This window comes from Talaromyces marneffei, chromosome 3 (assembly GCF_009556855.1).
Source record: "Talaromyces marneffei chromosome 3, complete sequence".
NCBI classification, from domain to species: domain Eukaryota; kingdom Fungi; phylum Ascomycota; class Eurotiomycetes; order Eurotiales; family Trichocomaceae; genus Talaromyces; species Talaromyces marneffei.
The window spans coordinates 1591970-1613024 of record NC_072350.1 but is presented as its reverse complement, the minus strand read 5'-3'; the positions used below and the strand labels follow the sequence as shown (position 1 = coordinate 1613024).

The window sequence follows — 21055 nt, the reverse complement described above, 5'->3', positions numbered from 1 at the left end:
GACCGACATTATTCTTTGATTGTACGCCTGCCAGTCTCCTTACTGCCGAAACGTCCGTGATTAGCACCTGCAAATCATTTTCGAGTTTCATAACCCCTCCTGACACTGGTCTGGTCATATTATTGTTACCGACTTTTCTTTCTCACCAAGATAGCCTACTCGGCGTGACTGACTTTGCCCGTGTGTTTTCGCGCTGACTTCCGAATATTCGTTGTTTCATCACAAATATTCTCTCTTGTTGATCGTTTTTCATTCTATATTCGACTGTTTGCTCGCTTTGTCAATAAGCTTTTGGCAACCACGGAACCTGCTCGTCCTCCCGCCAGCGGATCTTGCACCAACCACTCACTCCACTTTTCTGCGACTTTGCGTTGGTCTTAGTCTACCATACTAAAACTACGTACTACTTCCCCGCCACATTCTGAACTGTTCCGCCCTTGAGTGTTGTTCAAAAACTCTTCCTCTCTATTATTCTCGGTCCGTCCAGATTTTTGGATACAGAGGCAGAAGTTTAGGAAGGGAATAATAGGCGCAAGCGATCATTCAGTCAATCATTCATTGCGCATCGGCAATAAGAATTATGCGCTAGGAACTAATTGGTTTGTCGCTCGTCGTGGGCATTGCGCATCCTCGAGTATCGTCTCGGGAACGGCGCCAGGAGGTCGCCCATGGCAAGATGATCGATGCCCAACATGCCTATTCCCCACCCCTGGGTCTGGAGTTTACAATTCGTACGTCTTTCTTCTTCTTTACACTCATCAATCTGTTCTTTTGCGAACTCCTGTCGCGTTTTGCAGTCGTGGGCAAATTGACAACCACCATATCGAGTTGACATCCGTCGCAATCTTGCAATATCCTTGCGACGGATTCAATTGTACAGATAACTAACATCATCATAGCTCTACCTCCATCTCCCGTGGCGTCCCCAATAGAATGTTCTTCCCCATTTGACCAAAATGAGGCAGAATGCTTTCCTTTCAAGGTACCACTCGCGCCGCCTACCATGCGCACTCCCACTCCTGCTACGGAACCTGTCCTGGTCCCAATGCCGCAATCAAAGGCTGTTGATGTAAGTGAGCCTGGCCCCGAGATACCCGTGGTGACCCCGGAAGTATGCACCACCCCGGAGCCAAAGGATCAGCTGCCATCTCCTACTACATCTCCGACTTCTACTGTTCACATTCCGTTGTCCGTGCCCCCCGAGAGCACAACCTCTTTCGACCAATTTGCGACCCAATACCGACGCTGCCAGCAGGCAGAGATTGAGAAACAGGTCTTGGAACACCGCTTGATATCTACCAAAATTTCGATATGTTTGTCTTCCCGGCTTTTGAGAACTGGAGCGATTGTACAACGTGGTCTGGTAGATGCTTTCAAACATGGAGATAAAACTGGCTTTGTGTCCATTTACAACACGATCCATGATATCCAGGAGGCCTGTGAACTTGGCTCCAATCGTTCCATTAATCGGCAACAGTCTTTCCCGGAGGATCCTGCAATTTCTTTACACGCTCATCGGATCCGTACTGCCAGTTTTATGCACCAGCTTAGTCCTCAAAGTAGGAAGGATCTCCTGGAAATCCTAACTCAAGTCCGGACAAACCCACAGTTCCTGGCTGACTGTATTACCGGCCTGCTTCCGTCACAACTTTCTTCACTCACTACTCCAATCGGTTTTTCAGCCTACGGAGATACCATCTCATCCCATTCCACTGCACGGTCTCGGACTTCTGCTACTTTCGCGAAACGCGCAACGCCTAACTCTATACCGTTCAAGGAACATGCCTGGGCTCTTGAGCGGTCCGATCCACTTTCTGCGCTTCTTTTCAATGTGTTTGCTGTTCCCCTGGATTGGCAGCCCGAGGAGTCAGTACTACGCCTGGATGTTTGGTCCTCCACATGCGCAAAGCTGCTATCCTCCGGAGACAACAAATATTTGAATGTCGTTGGTCAGGTGCTATCCTACTGGTCAACTACCAGCTATTGGCAAGCCCGCCAAAAGATTGAACTTTATCTTATGGATGTTTTGCAAAAAGGCGCATTCCTCCTGGAAAATATTGAAAACCCGGCTTCCCATTCCCTTGGAGTTGAGCCCCCGGACCCATTACGGACAGATGCGGCAGAGGAATTCTTTGAATCTGCAGTCCAAACTCTGTTTGAAGTTCTTGATGATTCGGATGCTGGCCTTCCATCTGCAGCCCTGGAGTTTTGCAATGCTGTCTTGAATAAACTGACCGATGCTGAGACCCGTGATCGCTTTTTGGAGTTTATTTTCGTTCAATGGTTTTTCTCTAGATACCTTTACTACGCTTTGACTTTTCCAGAGGTAATTTCTAAAGATTCTGGCTCTGCGTTCGATAATATGGGACTACGCTAATATTTTTTTGCAGGGCCAGAGTTTACTACTCGATTTTCACATTAGCAAAGAAGCTCGAGAGAAGCTTCTGAGTCAGATAGCTTTACGCGCTCAGTCTCAGTTCTACCGGGTTTTACATTCAGTGTATGTGCCTTACGCTTTGATTCCTCAAACAATGACTGAAAGTCTTTACTAGGCCAGAGTTCTCTACCGTTAATACACAGGTGAGACGACACGTCGACAACATGATCAAGAGGTGTCTATACTCGTCTAACCAAGCACCGGTCGCTGGGTCACATATTCAAAATGACCACACTGATGAGCTTGACGATTCGTCCAGCTTCCTCATGCTATGTGCCGCGGATGTTATCACTCTGATGAATGTTTTATTCCCCAAAAATGCAACCAGTCCCTCTGGTTCTCTGTCATCCAATTCCACACAACCAGGTCTGAGTTATACACAGCATAGCGGTCCACGACGGGCAGCTCTTCCTGCTCACTGGTCTGGCAGGATCGAGACAGTTCTGGAGCGACCAAGTCCGCTAGAATCAATAAAACAGGAAAACACCCAACGAAATCGTTACCATCAGTGTGCGGATGTCATCCGTTTCGAACTATCTGATCTCGGTGAAACAGAAGCTCATCCTGTGTTAGATCATCCATCCACAGAAGATTGGACTTTGTTAGCAATTTCCTCTGACAGAAAATCATTATCGTGGAACACACCCAGCGGGAACTACTCTGGTAGTATATTTGAAGGTCTCTCTGACAGCGGCGATCGATCCGGAACAGTCCAACCGGAGGAAGACCACGAAGCACTCCATGCCGCAATACAAAAATTGGTCAACGAGTCTGAGACTCTTCGTCGATCAAGGACCTCCAGTACCTCTTTAGTACGCCAAAGCCATTTCTTGTCATTGAAAGAGAGATTTGATGCCGCGCGATCAGTATGTGAGAGTCGCTCGGATTTCCTGGGTGCTCACTACTGGTGGACAGCATCAACGCAGCTAATGAGCCTTTCAAAATCAGTCAAGTCACTGCAAAATGACTCTTGGATCCTTGGTCCTATGCTCCAGACATCATACGATTCATTCTCTAGGTTCAATACAATAATCCATGAGTGTGAAGAAGGTCTCTTCACTTTGAGCCCTCGGGTCGAACAACTAAGGGAATACAGTAGGAACAGTATCGCCGGGATGACCAAACTCAGGAATAAGATGTGGTACATGACCGATGTCAAGAATTCGATGCGATATGAAGATGCGAAACATGTGGCTCTTGCGCTGAAAACGATGGTATACCCTAATCTGCATCGAGACAACACCAATGAATATCGCTCCCGCAATGGATCCAGGTACCTAGGCGGATCCTTTCTACAGAAACCGGAAATGCAGGTCATGAATGTGATGAAAGCCTCGACAAGTCAGGGTGGCCCTAACAAATTGAGCGATGAGCAGGTTGAACTTACGCGGAAGTGGATCTCTCATCACGGTATCGACAATTTCTGCCGTGGTGAGGAGCGAATCCATCGGTTCTGCTATGAGGTCAAATCAAGTATCAACAAGCTCGTTGGCGATTCGATGACGGAGACGCCAGTTCTCTGGGCGAGCGAACTATTTCAAAGAGAGCGTGCAAAATTCGAAGGGCCTAGCAATAGAAGTTATTCACACATCCCGCCGACACCCGGGGCTCGACCGTCTAGTATCAGCAGTGAGGAGGCACTCTTCGGCATGCCTTACTCTAGCTTGAGTTTCCGCGGCGCAGAGTCATTACGCCCGTCGGATCCACCATCATTGATACACCAAAGTCTGTCGTCAGAGAAGTGGAAGTACGCACGTAAGTTTGAAGTGGATACTTTATCATCCTCCGGTGGCTCAAGTGGCAGAGCCGCATCCAGCTCCACAACTGAGTCTTATACTACGTTTTGGTCACCTTCTCAAACGCAGGCACAATCTGCTGCTAGCGCTTCTAGCTTTCAGTCTCGGCCTCCATCAATGTTCAGCGATGCGCCTGCGCCTCGTCGCACGGATCGTGCTGTCCACGGCAAAACGGCATTCTTAGATGATCTCAGACAGACATTGACTAGTCTCTTGCTCAGTGACTTGGGATCGCCGGTATGGAGCTGCGGTAGCGAGACGGATGCATGGTTCATTGGATTCCTCAATCAAGCACGGGTACAAAGACAGATGGATAAGCAAGCTCGGATACAGAAGTTTCTGGCCGAATCCGAAAAGTCAATACATCAACGTCTCGGAAGATCGAGACATGGCGAAAATTATATGTCTCATCAAAGAAGTTCATCGGCTGATCCAATCTTAGTAAGTGTATATGACCCTCATAAAACCACCAATGAGGGTCCGTTCAACAATGCTTTGGACGTACAACCAGCCAACGAGCCAGCCTTCGGCTACAAATCCGCATTCGCTCGGCTTTTGGATGTGTTTTCACGCAACACCAACCCTTACGTGAAGCTCGGCGCTTTGAGGGATTTGAGAGCACTGGTAGTGGCTTCTCTAGACAGGGATGATGATCGGTCTCCAACACCGACACAGAATTTTATTAATTCTCAAGGCATTGCTGGTGCAGAGACTTTGAGGTTAAACCGTCATAGCTTTACTGAAGGGCTCCTACAGCATGACGACTCTTTCCGAACGCCTACATCACCAGCACCAGAGTCCGTTGACTTGGATTCTCACCCGTCATATGACCTGTTGAATACATCCGAAAGCCGTATAATAACGGCAATCAAGGATGTCTTGCGAGAGCTGCAACCGAAAACGTTATTCCGTGATCTTCAATTCGTTTCAGCATTTGTTCCCAGTGAAACATTGAACAAGACAGACAGCGGAACGGCGTTCTTGCAATTCGGGCTTGCAGCTCTGTCACTCAAGGAAGATGTATGTGCCAGCATGGTCGAGCTGGCTGACAGGATAGTGTCTCAAGAACTGAATCGGCGCCACTCGCAACAGGCATTTGATTTCATTTCTCGGACGCAAGACCCCATTGAAGATGCAGCCAGAATGTGGATCATCACCGCCAAGGAAGGATATCCCGTGGCACAACGTGAACTTGCCATTTTGTATCTTACACATCCAGAGATACTTCCGCGAGTGACTTTACCCCTGACTCTTCCACGGGATACTTTCAAGGCGGAGATGATGTACCGCCGTGATAGGGATTCCAAATTCGATCCACAAAGTATGTGTTTGGCGCTGCACTGGATGCAGCTGTCAGCCAGCGGTGGTGATGAATTGGCCAGGAATCGTCTTCGCGAACGCGAAGAATTTGAATCCCTTGTTTGATTGCAAACTTTGTTTCATTTGCTTATTCCATTGTTTTGATCGATTTCGTTCTTTTGATTTCCATGCAGTTTTTGCTGATCGTACCTATACCCCATTTTCTATTTACTGTCTGATCTACGCTATCTTTTATTTCCATTTTCTTCAATCTACTTGACTTTACAATTAATGTGTGACTTAGCATGAGAAGCGAGTCAGTTTTGACAGCATAGCATCTATTGGTCTTGCTTTCATGGCACTATATCATCCATGATTCTATTTGCGTTGACCGCAGATGGGCTTTTCTTTCTAATGCGCTCATTCTCATATTAATCCTTCTATTCCATCTTTGGTATTTGTTTTTCTTTTGATTGGAGTTTGGAAATTTTACTCAAAAGGCGCAATGGCAGCTTTGCTTATCTATCGCTCTGATGTAAAGCATTTGTTTAGTCGTTCTTGAGCTTAAAGACGGCGTCCACGGATATCCGGTTCTGATACACGGGGCACGATACGGACATTTTTTAACTTATATACCATTTATATATTTCTCATATTATTTGAAAATGATATTACCGTTAAAAAATTTATCCGACAATAGCTGGAACTATTCTACATTAAGTTCGCGCACATGTTAGGGTTATACGAGGCTGTGTGTCCCGAGCTATGCAGCTGATGTATTAGTTTTACATCAGTGTAACTACCGAGTAGTTAACTAACTACGTACTATAGTACCTAGTTATATAAGAGCTGAAAATTTCAGGGCATAGGTAGATCACTTAAATCCAGCTTAGCCCTCATATCTACACCGCAACCTGCTCACTGTTTCTTGTATTCAAAATTGAAGCTTTGCTTTCACAAAAGCTCATCCAGCCATTAGTTGGTTATTTTCGAAGGAGCTGTCTTCAAGTAAGCACATTATGGCCCCTCCAGAAGTCAACGAAGTATTCGATATCATTATCGTTGGAGGCGGCACAGCAGGCTGTGTAGTAGCATCAAGACTTCGACAACGAAAACCCACGTTGTCGATCTTGGTCCTTGAAGCAGGTGGAGATCTTTCCAAAAACCCGCATGTCTACTCTCCGGAAACCGCTCCACTACTTCTAGGTTCTGATGCAGATTGGAAGTACACAAGTGTTCCGCAGGTGAATCTGAATGGGAGGGAGATTTATTATCAGGCTGGAAAAGGGGTGTCTGGGAGTGCGGCAGTTAATATGGGTGGGATGCTACAGCCAGCCAGAGTGTGTGTGTGCAAAGAATTTTCTGACTGAATGATTTAGGTGCATGGACTCGTGGAGATGCGCAAGAATACGATCGCTGGGCAGATTTAGTATCTGATCAACGCTGGAGCTACGAGGGTCTTCTGCCATATTTCAAGCGCACAGAACACCACTACAACCCGCACGTCGGTGATGCAGAACAACATGGATTCAAGGGCCCGATTCATACCTCTTCTGTCTCTTCAAGTGGGCGTCAATATCCGTTGCGAGAGACGCTTCGGCAAGCCTGGTGTAATACCGGGTTGAAGGGAGTCGACGATGCGAATAATGGACATCCGCAAGGGGTCACAGAGCTGGTTAGTAACTGGGCCGATGGCCGGCGGCAGTTGACGAGTGAGGTATACCCACTACATGGGGCAGTGAATGTTGTGACCAATGCGCTAGTCCGACGCGTCATACTCGATAGCAGTTTTACTGCTACTGGTGTTGAATTAGCGGATGGCCGAATCTATTCTGTCCGGAACGGTGGAGAGGTGATCGTTTCTACCGGAGCCTTGAGAACGCCTCAGATTCTGATGCTCTCAGGTATCGGCGATTCTAAGCAATTATCAAAGTACAATATTCGCGAGTTCATCCATCTTCCGGAGATTGGGCGGAACTTCCACGACCATCTCCTGGCATTTAGATATTGGAAGCTACGTGAACCCGAAAAGGGTGTCGCATTGGGCTCTCCGCTCTTTGGGGGACCAAACTTTGAAAAAGGAGTACCGCCAGAAGATTGGTTGGTTACTACGACTATTTCTTCGACGGGCTTGCATTCTGCTCAGGCAAAAGATGACGAAAACGGTCCTGTCCAGGAAGTGGTCGATTTGCGAAGTCATTTGGAACTAGCCACCATCTATGCTGCCTTTGGCGGAGAATTGATTGGACTCGACATTCCCATGGATGGAAGCGCTATAATGAGCTTTATTATGGGCTTCTTACCTACCTCTCGCGGTTCGATCACGCTCAAGTCTGCAGACCCGGCAGATCCACCGGTGATTGATCCTAATTTCTTCGCAACGGAAGCCGATCGGTTTGTCATGCGCGAAGGCTGGAGACTATTATCGAGGCTCATGTTTGAGACTCCTGAAGGCAAGGACCTCGTGGCAGAGGAAATCGTCCCTGAGGGTCATCGGTCTCTTGAATCCGATGCTCCAGACGACCTTATCGACGCGCACATCCAGATGGGGGGTATGACTGGCTCCCATTTCGCAGGTACGGCGAGCATGGGTAGTGTGGTTGATGGATCATTGAAAGTACGAGGTACGCAGGGACTGAGGGTCGTCGACGCCAGTGTGGTGAGTGGGCTTATTCACAAGAAACAGTCGGCTATGGCTTACTTTGAGATTTTAGATTCCAACACCTCTAGCATGTCATTACCAAGCGGCGGTCTACGCTATTGCTGAGCAGGCTGTTGATATTGTTCTTCAGGAGAATCCAGGTCTATAGCACTGCAGTTAGAGTCTTCGGATAGTCGGATCAGGCTGGTTGCGCTTGATTGAAGATAGACAGCTCGCCATTAACGGGTGTGTACCATTGGCCACCTGAAAAACCTCCTTAACAGGGTGGCGTGTAAGCGTTAGATATGATAGAGACACACTCACGTATGAAATATCTGATAGGGCAGTCAATCAGCTAATGGCTGAATGACACATGCCTGTCACTCACTGCACTCAACAGCCCGAGAATTTCAGTACGCAAGGGAGGGATGATGCTGATAAGAAAGGTAGCACCGCATAGAGTGTGAGTATATACAGCCGGATGGTAGAGTAACTATTCGGAATTGATTGAATGTAATGGTATTCAAACACAAACAAATAAGCACATAGTTTCGTAGTTGAAGGGAGATGGATAGAGTTGAGTCAGTCCTTCAGAGTAGAGTCTAGACTAGTCAGTAGAGCCACTACGGCCATTGCGTCATAGGTACCGGTACCTAGCCTTCCGTCACTTTGGGAAGTCCAACCACCACCTTCCGTTACTTCCTCTCTCAACTCATGGAGAAATGATCAAACAAATGGAATCCCATTGACAGTAATATTCTCCAAGCCAAACAGAATCCTCATCATCGGACAGACAAAGGGGATCCACAAAACGTTCCATCAGGTACAAACAAAGAACGACAATAAACAACGCTCGGGTACAAAAAGGTAACAAAATAACTCATCCACCATCTGATCTGACTTTATGCTGTTCGTCACGCTCAGCTCAGCCCACGCGTGAATATTACTAATAGTGCCATTGTCTGAGCACTGCGCAAAGTCAGCAAAATTTTCAGCTTTGTTTATCTAACAGAATAATAGGACGTTGAATGTTCTAATTTCGATATTTCTTTCCTTCCCCGTCTCAACTACCCCGCTGTTATTACGGCAGCCGTTCCCAGCGTCCAAATATGACTCTGTCTCACGAGACGACGGCCCGCCCCCATAGCCCTGAGGATGTACCTAAGCGGCCTAAAGGTGTGTTCTTGTACCGCAAAAAGGCGAGGTTTCGACAAACTGACTGAGTTGTCGCAGGCATCCTGAAAAAATCAAGTTCCTTCATCCACCAACATTCAACATCACCCGAAAAAGTCGCCATTTCACCTCCTCCCCTATCTGTTGATGCGGAGGAAAACAAAGAAATCACTCTTCAAAACACTCTACAAAACGCCGGTCGTCGTTCGTCTAGTACACGTCGCGCTTCGGCCGGGAGACGTCTTTCTGGCACAGGTTCCGCATACGGCGACCAAGATGATCGCTCTACACATCTGAAATGGGACGAGGCAAATTTATATCTCGCTGAGCAGGAAAAGACAGCGAAGATGAAAATCGACGAGCCCAAGACCCCCTGGGCCCCGAGCTACGACCCCGCACAAGATGAGCGTGAGGATATGGAAATAGAAGCTGAAGATCGCACGCTCGATGCGCAGGATTTGGTGGTTGATGAGCTGGACCAAGTCAACAGTGCCCGCCAAAAGAAAGCCACGGGTCCTGTGCACGACAATGAAATCCCGGATCTTGAGCTGGGTGAACCTGAGGAGGATATCCATGCTCAGCAAAACCTGGCTGCGGCGGCGGGTGGAAACCGAATTACTCGCGAGCGCAGTCTTAGTCAGACCTCGAATCGTAGTGACAAGCATGTCGATGTCGTCGTTGATGATGAGGAAAGTGGTGGTCATGGAGAGGGGTTGATGACGACTGAAGAAGCAAAGGAAAAGCATCGTCAGTTTGAGGAGCATCGGAAAAGGCATTATGAGATGCGGAATATCAAGGATATCCTAGCGTATGTTTATTCTCTGCATCTAACTTGTGACTGTATGCTAACATAATTGAAGTCATCCTGAGGAAGCTGACGAAATGGACGACGATGACGACGAAGCTGAGCCACCAGCAGTGCCCAAGATTCCCAAGAACGTGTCTTAATTGGTGGCCTACATGCCCTGTAACAGAAACATCGAAATATCGATCCATGGCTGACGCAAGTTACGTGGACAACTTTCACGAAATTATGAAATACGTTGAATACTTTATTCTCGAATTCGTTCTTATTTCTTCCTCTCCCCTTTTTGTCGATGGCTTTTTCAATACCTGGTTCATTCTTCTTTGCACGAGATGACACCGAGTGAGGTGGATACCCCTGTATATTCCATGAGGATGACGTCTGTAGTTTTATCATGTGTTAGTTGTCGATGGTTGGTTTAATTGTCTAGAGAATTTGATTTATTTACTTCTTGAACATTGTTCAAAAGAAACAATTGATGATGTTAGTGGTACGCTCACTACTTTGGTATATTGTAGATAGATCCATGGCTGTCTAATGCTCGATAAATGCGTGTAAGAAGGTCATTAAGTACTAGACATTAGGTATATGGTTCATACCAACAACTCTAAATATTCATCCTCGCATCCCCCCGGCGCATTAACCGGATTACATCTCGCAGATCTTCCCAGCGGCAATCCCACGAAGTAATCACTATTATATCTCGCACTCACACCAGCCCCAACCCAATCCGAACTGACAATGTGTGCACCACTCGCCAACGCCGCGTCGCGCATGGCTGGTACTTCATCTTTGAGAAGCATCTGAATCGGCTCATCAGCGCGGGTCCGAATAAAATAGCCCTTGGAAACCAAATCTTGGATTTCGTGCTGATTGTTGTCGCTGATTGGATCATTGCATTTGATGAATGCCGCGTCTGGTTCGCCAGGGACAGAGTTTGTGAATATTACGCGACCTTCGAGGTTGAGTCTGTTGTTGCTTCTGTATGGATCACGGATTTGGATGGGATGAGTTGGTTCGTTGTCCATAACGAAAAAGAATTTCCCGCGTGAAGATGAGAGGGTGGGCCAGCCACCGCCGTGCTCATAGGCGAGAATTGCTTCTTCAAGTGTGATGTTATTTTTGTTGCCGTTGTTGCTGTGGCCAACGACGCCATTATCTATTGCGTGTTTGCGAATATCATCCGGCGTAATGAGTTGATTGTCGCTAAACACGGAGCGGATCTCAGCATCGACTCTATCAAGAGCTTCAACTGTCCAGTCCTCCGCAACAACACCCCCTTGTTTCTCAAGACCGGATTCCGTCCTTTTAAATTCAATTAATATAGGTATAGGCACGTGCTGCCTGTTTTTTGCATCAGACCACGCTTTCACCTGCGTCAAACATTCGACGAGCGTATGACATATAGTTCCCACATCTGCATCGGCGATATGTAGCACTTTTGTACCTGGTTGTCGCATCAAGTCCTGCGGCAAACCGTAATGCGCCTCGTCTGATTCGGACATGTTTGCCAATCGACGAATGAGTGGATCCGCGAATAGCCCGCCATGGGTGTCCACATATACATCGAACTCGAAGCTGCGGACCTGTTGGTATTCGAGTTGGTCGTGCACAGAGGCGTGAGAGTAGTAATACCCCTCGAAATGCGGGTCGACGGTTGCCATAAGCGTGGGAAAATGGATCCTTTCTGGTAAGGAGACTTCGCGATGGTAGCTATTGTGTGTGCCGATGACTTGGAGGTTGTTTAATCTGAGTTTTTGGTCTTGAGTGCGTTGTTTTTGTTGTTTGTGGAGATGGAGGATGGAGGGGGATGAGGATGACAGTGAGGACTGATCATTTTGGAGGATCTGAGTTGAGAAGGACGACGTCGAATTCACGGTTTGATTTAGTACGGAAACTGTTCGCGCATAATTGTCAGTAAAGAGTCAAGAAGTAAGTTCAATCTGATATAGAAGCATACCGCCAATGACAAATATGAGGGATGCACAGAGCACAATCTCACGCATGCTCATGGCCATGATGTCTGCCACATACGTCCAGTATGCTTCGTGGACTGGAAATCCGTCTGTTACCCTGATTGGAGCTTATAGTCCAGCTATTTCTTCAAAAAAGAATCATGATAGATCAAGGAATATTCTGTTTCGTATACATCTTCTTCTCAGAAGAAGAAGTGTTGCTGTTGTTTGAAGAGTCTTGTCGAGTTCGAAGTCTTGATGTCGATCAAGTGCACGACCGCTTCCCCGGATCTGTGATTGGTGATGTTACATCATCCAATCAACGTGCAGTTTGTGTACTAAGCCTTGGCACTAGCTTGGACCCTAGACCATGTCCTGAATAGATACCGACAGTTTTTGGAATATGCTACATATGTTTCAACGATAAATGGACTTGCCACGTATCAATGTTGGAGAGCCCTACCTGGTTAACCATGTTACTCTGAAAGAACTTTTTCTGAGATCAAGGAAATAACTAAAGTTTTTTATATGACATAAAAAACAGCGTTGCACAATTAGGGCTAAAATCCAAATATAGCTAGCGTGAATCCTCGTTATAAGCAGCTGAGAATGAGATCTTGAAACACGACAAGTGGAGCAGATGCCCAAAAGGTAGAAGACTGCAAGGATATAAGCAAGAGCCATCGCAGGTGCAAAAGTAAATATTTCTATTGGACAACATGTAGATTATACTAATAGATACGTTGTAAGAAAGAAAGATGAACGTTTGTTTGATGGCCTGAGCGTCTTTCTGCCCCTGAGATTCACCGCTTACGACATTCCCCTTTATCATTGGCCACGCTTCAAAGTGCTTGTCCGTAAGAGGCAGTTAGCTTACATATGACATATGACACATGTTCAGGTGAGCCACGGCAATTCGTTAATCCGGGCTCAATTAGTAGCCCTTCTTATTGTTTCGAGCGACACCGACTCGAGGTTGGGCTCAACCTTTATTCGTATGCTTCACCCCTTTCCTATCTAATCACACTCGTCTGTGGTGAGCGAATCAGTCAGGGGTTTGACTCCTTGTGGTTTGAATGTGAGTCCACTGTCCACACGCCAAAGCATACTTTCTTTTTTTGTTTCAGACTACTGTTTACCTGTTTCAACCCGTCCCTGGTACTTTCCGTAAAGTTTCTTGCCATCCAACTATTTATTTTCTCATCTCTACATCCGATGATATACTGAACCCATCCCTTTGAATCTTTAGTTTCTTGTACACCGAGACAATTACATCTACAATGTCTTCCGAGATCGCTGCTGAGCCTACCCCTCAGGCTGTTCCCGAGGCCACCGACAAGACCGTCGAGCCTACCACTGCTGCTGTCGACGTTCAGCCTACAGAACCCAAGGCGGAGGAACCAGTCGCAGCCCCTACAGACAAGCCAGCAGAAGCCGCTCCTACTGAACAGACCACAGCAGCCACCCCCGTTGCTGAGCAAAAGGACGAGACAACCGAGAAAAAGACGGAGGAGCCTCAAGCCCCTGCACAGCCAGAGTACTTGACAAAGATACCCGGCCTCAGCAAATTCTTCGAAGGTCTGCCCGAGATCCTCAAGAAGACGGGTCACACGGAAATGTGGGGAGTGCCTCTTAAAGACTCCAACGACATCCCTACCGTCAACGTCCTGATCAAATTCCTACGTGCTAATGAGGGCAATGTCAAGCTGGCCGAACAACAACTCACCAAAGCTCTCGAATGGCGAAAGGAGATCAACCCCATCGAAATCGCCAACAATGCCAAATTTAGCGCAAAGAAGTTTGAGGGTCTAGGATACATCACATCTTACGTTGACCCTAGCTATGGAGAGACGATCTTTACTTGGAACATCTACGGTGGAGTCAAGGATCTGCACGGCACATTTGGTGATTTGAATGAGTATGTCATTGTCATTGGAATTGGGTCTTTGTCCATCATTGCTAACATAGTATCATAGATTCATCCGCTGGCGTACGGCTCTGATGGAAAAAGGTGTACAGGAGCTCAAGTTGAACGAGGCGACCGACATCATCGAGTATGATGGCGAGGACCGCTACCAGATGCTCCAGGTTCACGATTACAAGGGTGTCTCCTTCCTCCGCCTAGACCCTACTGTCAAGGCTGCCTCCAAGAAGACGATTGAGGTCTTCTCCACGGCCTACCCAGAATTGTTGCGAGAGAAGTTCTTCATCAACGTTCCTACTATTATGGGATGGATGTTTAGTGCCATGAAGATCTTCTTGAGCAAGAACACTATCCGGAAGTTCCATCCGATCTCCAATGGTGCCAACCTTGGTAGAGAGTTTTCATTTGTCGAAGAGCTCCCCAAGTCGTACGGTGGACAAGGCGCCGAGCTCAAAGATGCCGGCCGCACCGTTCCTCTTATTGATGATGTTCCTGCTAGTGAGCCCGCCAAGCCAGCTACTGAAGCAGCCAAAGAGGTGGCCGCGGACAAAGCAGAACCCAAGGTTGAGCCCGAAGTCGCAGCTGCTCCAGTACCAGCAGCAACTGAAGCTCCCAAGGAAGAAGCCCCCAAGGAAGAAGCCTCCAAGGAGGAGGCACCCAAGGAGGAGGCACCCAAGGAGGAGGCACCCAAGGAGGAGGCACCCAAGGAAGAAGCCCCCAAGGAAGAAGCCCCCAAGGAAGAAACCGTTAAGACCGAAGAACCCGCTGCTGCACCAGCTGCCGAAGAATCCAAGTAGATTCCACCATTACATATACCCCGTGATTAATATCGAGATACCCAATCCGGAGCGTGCTTGGCTTGATTGATTATTATTGCTCTTTGTTTCGGTCCTCCTGTCACAGCATCGCATCAGCTGAACAACTGGCCTGAGAATATAGCCATGTTTTTTTTTCCCCCTTTCTTTTTCCCCCCCTTTGGCGGATGATAAAGTTATACCCAATTAAGGCGTGCTGCGATAAATACTAAGCTAGTGTAGGGAATGCAGTTTTCAGAAATAATAGGATTCTTCCTTGACAAGTTCTAACTCACCTACTTGTAGTAGAAATATTGAGGTCTTCATGAGGCAGGTGTGGCTTCCACTAGAGCCTGAAGCATGGCTCGTTTCTACGTTTTATTCGTCACAATTTTATATGGATAACAACTATCGAGGGATAAATATGAATCAATTGATTAAACTGTTTGATACATATGTGCATACAGTAAAGACAGACTCTGACAATGCAGCAGTTGGAAAAAGTTGACACAATAGCAGGTATAGACAATTTGAAACTGAAGACGCAATAAACTAAACTCATTCGACACAACAGGCATTGAGCGGTAAAGACTGATACGTGCAATGAGACATCATAAAATCACTAGTTAATTAATATTCTCCAATCCGTGGAGCTCCTCCCTTCCAGTCATTACGTTCGTAGTAACGAAAGACTAGATCGTACCCATCCAGATCGTGGACAATGCGATCGACACGACGATATCCAGGGATGCTTTCCATCTTCTGAGCCCGGAGAACCGCAGCGCGGCCATACTTCTTCTCGCCCAAAGACTCCTCGGAGACCATTACCGGCTTGGCTTCAAAAACAGTAACGGTGAAGCGACCGGGCTTGAAGATATCGACAACGTGCTTGACAATATCTGCGGTCTCCCTGCCACTCTGCGCGTGAGGCACGTTTGTCTCAAAGGACGCGTAGGAGCATTGAGGCTCAGGAGTGACGTGGACAGTGAAATAGTGAGTGCCAGATTTGCCATCAGGAGCAGGCACCACACCATTCGCAGAAAAGCCACATGGCGTGAAAAGATAAGCGTCGATACGGGAATCAGGATATTTGCTGGTCGGGTAGACATCAGATAGACCGCACGACTCTGAGACGACGGTGCCAAGGGCATGCCCCTCGGTCGTCAATTCAGGAGGCAGAGTGTGCTGTTGTTCACCTTCGGAGTCGGGATCACTCATGTCTGAAGATGTATTGCTAAATACATCAACGAGTTCGTCCTTTTCCTTCTCCATCTTCCGATAACGGATATCTGCGACCGCACTCGCATGGTCGAGGTAGAATTGCTCGGCATTCTCCTCTTCCAAATCCGTCATCAGAATCTCGAGAGTTTCGTCATTCTCTTCGTGAGACCCGGTATTCGTTCTCTTGCTTTCAAGATCCTCCGGAATGTTGAGCACACGAGTTTCAGTTTCACGAGGTGGACTCGCTGGCGGTGTCAACAAGGTATGAGGTTCAGTGAGGTACAGGTACCAATGCTCGCCATTCATTTTACCAATCATGTAAGCACTGCCATTTACAAAGAGTTTGTCGAGGTTCTTAACTTCATCACGCCAGCTCCTATGCGGGCCACGTTGACGGTCGGGGAAGAGGAAATTCTTTCGACTGTAGAAGACGCGATAGGGAGCAGCCGCAACAGAGAGGTTACGACATGGGGGCGCAGTGGACTTGGGGAAGCCAGCGAACAGTGCAGCAATCTCCAAAATCCGTGGGAGACCTGACAACAACGTGGTAGTGCCGCAGGTCTTGAGGATAAGCTTGTGGCGCCAAACGAACATGCTAGACTCGGACAACAAATAGGCGTCGACATCGTCCGATTCAACAATTGACAGCACCTTGCAATTCACCAAATCAAGCATATCCTTCCATATTTCGGCAGGGACTGCTTTGAGACCACGGGGGTCAGTCCCGCCGAGTAGATTATCGGCGGCAGCACCAAACCAGACCTCTAACAATTTCTCGGGGCCTATGACGGGAGGTTAATTGATGAGCAGCAAGGACTCTTAAGGCAAAACCGACCTTCGAACGCATTGGAGCTATCTAGATCAACGACAGCTTCATGATTGATAGTCAAAGACGGAGTCCCGATAAATGAGGACGGCGAAGTTGTATAATTCTTGGGGATACCAATGAACACCATATCCGTAGAGATTGTAGCGTTTAGCTGTTGACAATTGAATACTTTTGAGAAAGCGAAGACTGATATGCGACGATTTTTTTGGTCTTTTTGAAGTTGTGTGACTCCTCAGCGAAGAGAGAACACGACGTGGATCAAGCTGGGACGACTAAAGCCGTATGAAGCACAATCTGCCACCCAGGGGACAATGCGGTGTCCGCCTGAGAAGGAGAAGGCCCGTTTATCGAAAGGTGGAAAGAGCTGGCAAATCTGCCAGCCAAAAGGACGATTTGATATTCAAGATTGTTTCCCGGTGAAGGGACGTTAGGGAGGGCGCGCGGACAGGAGAACGAAGAACAGATCGAACGAAATGGTGGCGATCTGTTTAGTCCTCGAACTGACAGATACCGATACCGTTCAGAGTATCGGGTCTAGCAGACGAGGGTATCTGCTCTGGAATTGAATTTTTAGGATAAAAAGCTGGAAGAATGACGGTAGCACGAGGGGTATTATCGAGGCCTGACAAGCTGAGGTTAGAATTTTTCTTTCATTCGGGATGACGGGAGAGTCACAAGCGATTGATAGGTTTGTAACTCTTCTCGTTTGCTTGTTCAAATCGCTAGCAGTACTTACTTTGCAGGCTTAGACAGGAAACGTAGTAGGTCCTTCGGGCTCATGGAAGGCAAGCACAGAGTATGCTTAAAAAGAGGTGGGTGCAGCACTCATCGATGACGGGCACACCAGGAAAAATCGAACAACAACCGATTGACTGCGAAGACACTATCGGAGGAGATTTTCGATTGAACAAAGTATTTTTGAGTGAGGTTGGGAGGATTTGAGAAGAGAGATGATTCAAGGAGAATAATAAATTGGCGTGGCAGAGGTTGTGTGTGGTTGTGGTCCAGATTGGCAAGTGGGCTTTTTTTTTCTCTCTGGTTGCGCGGTGGGAAGAAGGTGCGAGTGCGCGGGGGGGGCAACTGCCCAGTCTGGCTGCTCCGTATCCGTACCACACTACCACTCGAACAAATAGAATGCTTGCCATTGCTTGGGCCTTTTCCGGCAAGCCACCACACGACCTCGTCACCTCTTTTTTTTTTTTTTCTATTTTCTTTTCTTTTCTTTCCTTTCTTGCAGTTTACTCAGTTGCTATTATCATATGCAATGAGTCAGGGCTCTTGGCCTACGGGAGAATTACCCTGTTCCTCACCGTTGACCGTAATGCATCATCTACCACCAATGCAATGGGTGTTAATTCGCGCAGACACAGTAGCTCGGCAGCACATGCAGGACCAAGCAGGAGGCTGGAGCGGTGAAAAGGCCAATTGGGCCCGACTATGACGCTTATTTGGAGCTACCGTTGTGTTAGAGTACTTACAGGCGCCCACGTAGGAGCAGTTCTGCTCAGGGTGCGGAGTACATATATTCCTAGGTACTCGTAGTGGTAATGGCAGTAGTAGTAGCAGTTGTTGTTGTTGTTGTACCGGTTCTTGCTGGTTGCTGTTGCCGTTGCTGTTGGGCAGCAGTGACGTAGCCCAGCCTCCACTTAGCTAACTACTCGCAGTAGTAAGTTACTGATAACTAGTTAACTTATAACTTAGCAGGCTAGACTAGTTAACTAAATCACTGGTCCTACAATTTTTACACGAGAAGAGGGACAGTCACTCCCTTCAAATCGTTATCGTCTTAATATTCAATGTAAAATACATATCATCCAGATTTTCAATAAAGATGGGTTATTGAAGAGGTAGGAAATGCAGAAAGGATAACAAAACGCCTGTCAAGTCCGTGATTCCGCCTACCAGAACGCCAAAGCGAAGACACCTCACCGCTTTTGATAGATTATCTATCCCTTCAGTCAAAATTTTCATATGCACCCCGGGGAAAAGAAGAAGAAAAAAAAATGTGGGAATCATAAAAGGGAGAACAAGATAACGGATGCTGTTTAATATTGCGCCAAAATAGCACGCGCTAATTGTACCTCCCCTGCATCCGCAATCCTAGTCGCAAGCAACTGGCCGATTTTCTCCGTCAGCTGCTCGCGGAGCTCATCGGATACAACAGTCGGATGGCCGTTAGTAAGGTGAGCGCGGTCTTCCTGCAATGAGGAAAGAACCGACAATAACAAGCCAAGTACTTTTTCCGCCTCGGGTCGTCGTGGCCCCTCTTCGGCAATGGCATCGCGTAGCAGCTTGTCATACGGCTTGAGATTCGGTAAGATAAGTTCACGCACTACATCAGCACCACCAAGTGAATGCAGGCCCATGATGGCTCCGTAGTGAGTTCCGAACGGTTTCGCAGGATCCAAAAAGTTCTTGAGACACGATCGTGCAATCCGGGGTTTCAGAGTGTGTGATGCATGGGAATATTTCTTTGAGATCATCCCTAGCAGTGATGCTGCAAGCTCACGTAAGGCGAATTGCTCGGACAATTCGTTATTGCTGCCGCCAAACTGACGACCGACGAGGCACGTGAGAACCGGTGGCACGAGGGCGGAGATCTGAATATTATAGTCAGCTACCATATCTTGTCGTACAGAGTCATCATTCGAAAAGAAAAACTCACGTATGGATCGATATAAAGAAACTGGTTCTGTATCAACGCCTCGGCCATTCGCATAACTTGCGTCAAGACAAAAATATTATTCAAACTGTGCGTGACTTTCTCGGCGATAAACTGCACAAAGTATGGCACAAGTTGATGTAGACCAGGATCCTCCCGTAAACTTGAATATGCCGATGTTCTGTACTCCTCACTAGACGGGTCGAGGAAAGCGTTGCATACTTTCTCAAAGTAAAGTTGTAGTTCTTTGGACAATATGTGCTTGACGAGTGGTTTGACGGCGGTATTCTGGTTACCGCTCATAGCAGCCAGGTTGGGGTTGGCATTGGGACCCTTGGCGACCAGTTCGAGGTTACGGGATTCGTTCGATGTAGGGTTTTGGGGGATTAGTGGTTGTACACCTTCGACAGCAAGCCAGTGCGCTAATTTCAAGATCAGTATTACTTGCTCACTTCTTGCTCCTGGAGGTCTACGTACCGGTAAATGTAACTTCCCGAGGCACTTTTGGCAACGGAGCATTGATCAACTTTTCAAAGTCCACCTCTTCGTCCTCAACATAGAATAAAGGTTGTCCAGGACCCAGCGATGCTTCTCCAAAACGCAGCGGACGAGTCGACTCGTATCCATATAGAGGCTCAACATTGAGCACCCGCAAGGCGTGGGAGATGTCTTGTGTCGTGAGCACCGTCCGTCGTCCGTGGCGCATAAATTTCAGAGCTTCTTCTAATACCTGAGCAATACGATACTCAACATCTCGGGCGAGGTTTTCAGTCACATCCTTGCTAAGATTTGAGATTCCGACGGACTCTGCCACATCGCGGATGTTGTCTGGGTTCCAAACAGACATTCTGTGTTGCTAGCGATGAATCGATTACCGAGGACGTGAGTGACCGTGACGGAGCGCAATTTGGCGGACTTTTGATGGACGAGATGGACTAGGACAAAGGCGAGATTAAACGGAAGAGAAAGAGCGCATGCTGTAGCCACAATCTCGGTATTATCGCCAGTCACTTCCTAAGTTGTCGAAGGGGGTGAAGTGAGATATGTTGGAGGATTAATCCATGAGAGAGCGGACGTCGAGCTCGATGAAGGCAGCCAACCAGAACAGTTCTCCGCCGCGGAAATGCCAAGACCACCTCCATCTCGATATTGCAGCCTCAGGCAGCGACTTTAAACAGATTTATATTACACTAGTTCAAGAGAGGTTAGCGTGGAGCGTCTGTGGAGAACTTCAATGGGTGGAGCCTGTACTTTCCCTTAGGCTTCATCTCTCCGTTCGCCTCAATCAGTCTCTCATTATCTACCTTTTCATTCTTCTTTCACTCCATAGGTCTCTTTTGTCGCGGTCACCTGGCGCTACGAACTCCACACCCTGCAAATCTTGCGCCTCATTCCCTCCTTTTCTCCCTAGGCCATATCAGTCCGCGCTGCCTAATCGTGCACAGCGACAACAGCGCCGGTGACCTGGCCATCTCTCAAAATCTCAATCATCCTCGCAATTAACATCGAAATATCTACG

The 21055-nt window shown here is 47.6% G+C and overlaps 7 protein-coding genes across 7 annotated transcripts; 4 read left to right on the top strand and 3 right to left on the bottom strand.

The window, feature by feature from the left end:
• Positions 1–676: 676 nt before the first annotated feature.
• On the top strand, positions 677–5658 carry EYB26_004330 (uncharacterized protein; the record flags this gene model as incomplete). Its single annotated transcript, XM_054263624.1, has 5 exons — positions 677–731; positions 900–2326; positions 2391–2500; positions 2553–2947; positions 3011–5658. The coding sequence occupies 5 exons, from the start codon at positions 677–679 to the stop codon at positions 5656–5658; spliced, it is 4635 nt and encodes a 1544-aa protein (XP_054119599.1).
• An 893-nt stretch (positions 5659–6551) lies between these two features.
• On the top strand, positions 6552–8342 carry EYB26_004329 (uncharacterized protein; the record flags this gene model as incomplete). The annotated part of the gene is made up of 3 exons (XM_054263623.1): positions 6552–6849; positions 6912–8191; positions 8247–8342. The coding sequence occupies 3 exons, from the start codon at positions 6552–6554 to the stop codon at positions 8340–8342; spliced, it is 1674 nt and encodes a 557-aa protein (XP_054119598.1).
• Positions 8343–9282: 940 nt separating this feature from the next.
• EYB26_004328 (uncharacterized protein) lies at positions 9283–10294 on the top strand (the record flags this gene model as incomplete). The annotated part of the gene is made up of 3 exons (XM_054263622.1): positions 9283–9349; positions 9407–10154; positions 10207–10294. The coding sequence occupies 3 exons, from the start codon at positions 9283–9285 to the stop codon at positions 10292–10294; spliced, it is 903 nt and encodes a 300-aa protein (XP_054119597.1).
• A 450-nt stretch (positions 10295–10744) lies between these two features.
• Positions 10745–12169, bottom strand: EYB26_004327 (uncharacterized protein; the record flags this gene model as incomplete). The annotated part of the gene is made up of 2 exons (XM_054263621.1): positions 10745–12048; positions 12112–12169. The coding sequence occupies 2 exons, from the start codon at positions 12167–12169 to the stop codon at positions 10745–10747; spliced, it is 1362 nt and encodes a 453-aa protein (XP_054119596.1).
• Positions 12170–13386: 1217 nt separating this feature from the next.
• Positions 13387–14827, top strand: EYB26_004326 (uncharacterized protein; the record flags this gene model as incomplete). The annotated part of the gene is made up of 2 exons (XM_054263620.1): positions 13387–14024; positions 14083–14827. The coding sequence occupies 2 exons, from the start codon at positions 13387–13389 to the stop codon at positions 14825–14827; spliced, it is 1383 nt and encodes a 460-aa protein (XP_054119595.1).
• Positions 14828–15454: 627 nt separating this feature from the next.
• Positions 15455–17001, bottom strand: EYB26_004325 (uncharacterized protein; the record flags this gene model as incomplete). Its single annotated transcript, XM_054263619.1, has 2 exons — positions 15455–16827; positions 16881–17001. 2 exons carry the CDS (start codon positions 16999–17001, stop codon positions 15455–15457), a joined length of 1494 nt encoding a protein of 497 aa, XP_054119594.1.
• Positions 17002–18919: 1918 nt separating this feature from the next.
• On the bottom strand, positions 18920–20383 carry EYB26_004324 (uncharacterized protein; the record flags this gene model as incomplete). Its single annotated transcript, XM_054263618.1, has 3 exons — positions 18920–19474; positions 19540–19958; positions 20014–20383. The coding sequence occupies 3 exons, from the start codon at positions 20381–20383 to the stop codon at positions 18920–18922; spliced, it is 1344 nt and encodes a 447-aa protein (XP_054119593.1).
• Between the last annotated feature and the right edge of the window lie 672 nt (positions 20384–21055).